This window comes from Apis dorsata, unplaced genomic scaffold (genome assembly GCF_000469605.1).
Source record: "Apis dorsata unplaced genomic scaffold, Apis dorsata 1.3 scaffold_162, whole genome shotgun sequence".
In the NCBI taxonomy this organism is placed as follows: domain Eukaryota; kingdom Metazoa; phylum Arthropoda; class Insecta; order Hymenoptera; family Apidae; genus Apis; species Apis dorsata.
In genome coordinates, this window is record NW_006263451.1 from 834424 (window position 1) to 838514 (window position 4091).

At 17.1% G+C, this 4091-nt stretch overlaps 1 protein-coding gene across 6 annotated transcripts in view; it reads right to left on the minus strand.

Annotated features, from left to right (window-relative positions):
- Positions 1-4091, minus strand: part of LOC102674784 (rho GTPase-activating protein 26) — a 10098-nt gene that overhangs the window by 3395 nt on the left and 2612 nt on the right. For 4 of the 6 annotated variants that reach the window (XR_004150166.1, XM_006613749.2, XM_006613752.2 and 1 more), the window contains 9 exons: positions 3678-3835; positions 2247-2318; positions 2027-2128; positions 1843-1953; positions 1639-1743; positions 929-1000; positions 515-581; positions 303-400; positions 123-217 (listed from right to left, as the gene is read on the minus strand). Coding sequence is in view for 5 of the 6 variants with exons in the window: in XM_006613749.2 (XP_006613812.1) it covers positions 123-217; positions 303-400; positions 515-581; positions 929-1000; positions 1639-1743; positions 1843-1953; positions 2027-2128; positions 2247-2318; positions 3678-3835 (880 nt within the window). In the remaining variant the exon portion in view is untranslated. Of the gene's footprint in view, positions 1-122; positions 218-302; positions 401-514; positions 582-928; positions 1001-1638; positions 1744-1842; positions 1954-2026; positions 2129-2246; positions 2319-3211; positions 3238-3677; positions 3836-4091 lie in introns of all 6 variants that reach the window. The other 2 variants (XM_031509542.1, XM_006613751.2) reach the window with 2 other exon arrangements.

Genomic DNA, 4091 nt, shown 5'->3' on the forward strand with positions numbered 1-4091 from the left:
ATAGATATCTAAATATAAAGTATATAATATCATTAAATAAATTATTTAAATTATAATCAGATGTTAAATATATCAAAAAGATATAGAATATATATATTTAAATGTTGTTAAATTGAACTTACTTATCAACAGTAGTGATATCGAAACAAAATCGTTTCTCAATTGTATCTGACATACGACGCACACAAGATGCTAATGTTAATACTTCTTTACTACTCTGTTAAAGTTAAAATATAATATTATTAAACCTATTTTTTTTTTTGAAATAATAAATTATTTTAAAATAATTGAATTTTACTTACAAACTTTCCTGTAAGTTGATTATAAGGTATCATTATAAATTCCTTTTTGTCTTTTTGATAAGTACAATAATGTTTTGTCCATGTTGTACCAAATGCTTCTATAAAATGAAGTATATTTATAATTATATTAATATATTAATAAATCTTGTTATTTAAACCTTGTTAATTGTTATATTCATTAATTTTTATATTTAAGTTTTTAATGTACTTACTTTTTTCCATTAGAAACAAATAACCTTCACGTGTATACAATTTATTGACTCCAGTTTCTACAGCAGACTATAAAAGGAAAATATTACTAGTATTTTCCTTATAAATTACTAAAACAACTAAAATTCTTTTATTTAAATAAAGCAAGTTATGGATATAATTATTTCATTATTCAATAAATTATCTCAATATAAATTTATTATATAATATAATTAATTATTATATAATTATATTTATTATATAATATATTATATAATATAATATACAATATATATTAATTAACATAAAAATATAATATATAATACATGATTAATTATCTATATTTTTCAATCTTAGTTAATCTTAGTGTAAATAAGAATAATATGCTAAAATATTAAATATACAATAAATAAAAATAACATAAAATAATGTATTACCTTTTTCATATCCTTCATTTTATTCATAAGTGATTCTGTTTTATCCCGGGTAGCAAGGAAATTTTCTCTAGTCTTGTAAAACACACACACACACATAAAATTGAAAATTAGTAAGCTATTTGCCATGCTGTTATCCTAATAATATTTGCACCACACAATAATTTAGTAAGAAGTTACATTTAAGTATATCTACAAGTAGTTGAATATTAACAACTATATCAATTATAAGAAAATTACTAATATTAAAATACTTCAAAGTGCACAACAAGACATTTAAAAGTACCCAAATAATGTATCCCAAATAATTTTTTTTTTTTAAATAAAAATATTCAAAATATGTTGAATCACATTCTTATAATGAAAATATTAGAATAATTTATATTATTAATAAATTATATTAATAATAAAATTCTTTATTATATTGTCGTGATTCATTAAAATTATTAAATCATTATAAATAAATTATAATTTATTATAAAATATATAAATATTGTTCATTTCATAAATTCAATCATTTTTATAATCTATAAAATCTATGAAATAGAATGTGAAACAACAATGCATAATATACTTCAGAAATTTTTATAAATCAATGTTATAATGCATAAAGCTATTTTTTGAATAGTGCTAATGTAAGTTTTAGAATCGTGCTTCTAATGCATTTTCATATATTTTTAAGCAATGAAATATGAAATAAAGAGAGAACCAACCTTCTGTATCTTTAATTGTAATTCAGTCATATAAGGTTTGAAATCTTTTGCAACTTCATGTCCTTGATGATAAAAAGTTAACCAACCAAACATAAAACCTAATAACTGAAAAAAAAAATAATATTATAATTTATAATCTTTAATTATTTCATATTTATATTTTAGAATAATTTAATAAAATATATAAAAAAAAATTAAGCTTACAGTTTCAACAAATTCAAATTTTTTACGTTCTTGTACTTCTTGAAGCAAAAATACATATTCTAAACTAGCTTGGCAAAAATGTCTCTCAGCCATTTCCAATGTTGCATCGGCCTAAAAATAATATATGCTATTAAATCAAATATTATAAATGTTTTATATTCATGATGTATTTATAAAGAATCACCTCTTGAAGAACATTGTCTTGTTTTTTTGTAGACAAATTTAAATAACGTTCTTGACTTTGACAAAATTTAATTGTTTGCTTTTCAAACTTTTTTTTCCCGTCCTGTTAATATATTATTTTTTGAATAAGATTATATTATATTCATTTAATATACATATACAACTTTTGAATCTATATAATCATCTAATTTTATATGCTAAATATAATTAAAAGTTATTACCTTAACACCTCCAATATGTTCTTTCCTAAAATTTTCCAAAGGAAGTATAATTTGATCATAAGCACGTTCAAGCTAAAAATAAAAAATATTAAATTAAAATTTTTTTTGAAAAAATTTTGTAAAATTTTTATGAAAATATAAATTTAAATTCATTGAATTAATATATATGTTAAAATAATAATAATAAAAATATATTAAATATTTGTACATACATTATTTCTACATTTATGTATTAAAAAACATGTACATCTATTTATAACATAATTTATACATGAATTATTAATACATATTATTTTAATAAGCTTATAACTATTTTACCACTAAAAAGTAAATAATATTGTGCTTTAATATTAGTAGATAGTAGATTCAATTCAATTCTGATTTACTCTAAATATCATAAAATCTTGCTTGATATCAATACTATAAAATTATTTATATAAAATATAAAATTAAATACAAAATTATTAAATTATAAAAAGAATTATTAAGATACATTCTTTATTTAGAAATGGATATATGTATATGTCTTATGTTCACATAAATCAACATTGACATTGCTATAATAAAACAAGCATAACAGCATTCTGTTATTTTGCTATTTAGAAAAAAAATCTATTTTGTGCATGATAAATGTTTAAATATATAACTTATCTAATGTACTAAAGATAATTAAAAATAAAAAATTTATTAAAGAATATTTTTGTTTATATTAATAATGTTAAAATAGNTTTTATTTGCTCTTTAATATGATATTAATATAAATGTTAAAAGCTTTCTTATAAAAAATAAAAACTATTATATGTGCATTCAGAAATATTTCAAAATATATACATTATATAATATAATATTAAACAATAATTTCCTTTTAAATCATATTTAAGAAATAAAATTTAATATGCAAAATATAACTTAAATATAAATATATAGAAAGTATTTTTATTGAAAATATGACTCAAAAGATATACCATTAAATAACCAGGATGTGCTCCTTCTATAAAAACAGAGTTTTTTATAATAACACTTATTATATTTTTATAAACAGATAAATAATAAATAACAATATTTACATAGAACATGTAATAAATATAAAAAAAATATTTAAAATATTAAAATATTTAAAATATTTTACTATTAATTTAATAAAAAATATGATACATCATATTATAATTTCTATAATTTAATATATGTATTTTTATATAATTTATATGTATTTCTACATAAAAGTCTTATATTAAAAGTCTTATATAAAAGATTTCCTATATTAAACATAAAAATTAATTTTATTTTTATAAAATTAAATTATAATAAGATAATATATAAAAAACTAAAAATATATTTTAAATATGTTAATATAAATTATTTTTATCCAAAAATATTTTCTACTAAATATAAAACATATATTATAAATTATATATTAAAAACATTGCATACCATGCGATCCCTTTCATCTTCTATTGATGCAATAAGTTTACCAAACTCTTTAAGGCTTTGTGATATGTGAGTTTCATCTTCAGTTTGAGTTTCTCCTATACATTCAAAACTAAAATTTTGCAATGTTTTTGAAAATGCTCTTTGAGCTCTGGACAATTCTAAACAAATATCATTATTTATGATTATTATTTTATATAGAAATGATGAAAATATATTTAATATATATGAATCTATGAGATTTAATTATATTTATATTTATATTTATATTTAATAATATGATCTATGAGATAATATATAAAAAAAATAAAATTTAAATTTACTATAAATTATATATATGAAAATAAAGATATTTTTTATTTTTAATTTAAAAATATTAAATAAATTAAATAATACTATATATATATATTATATATT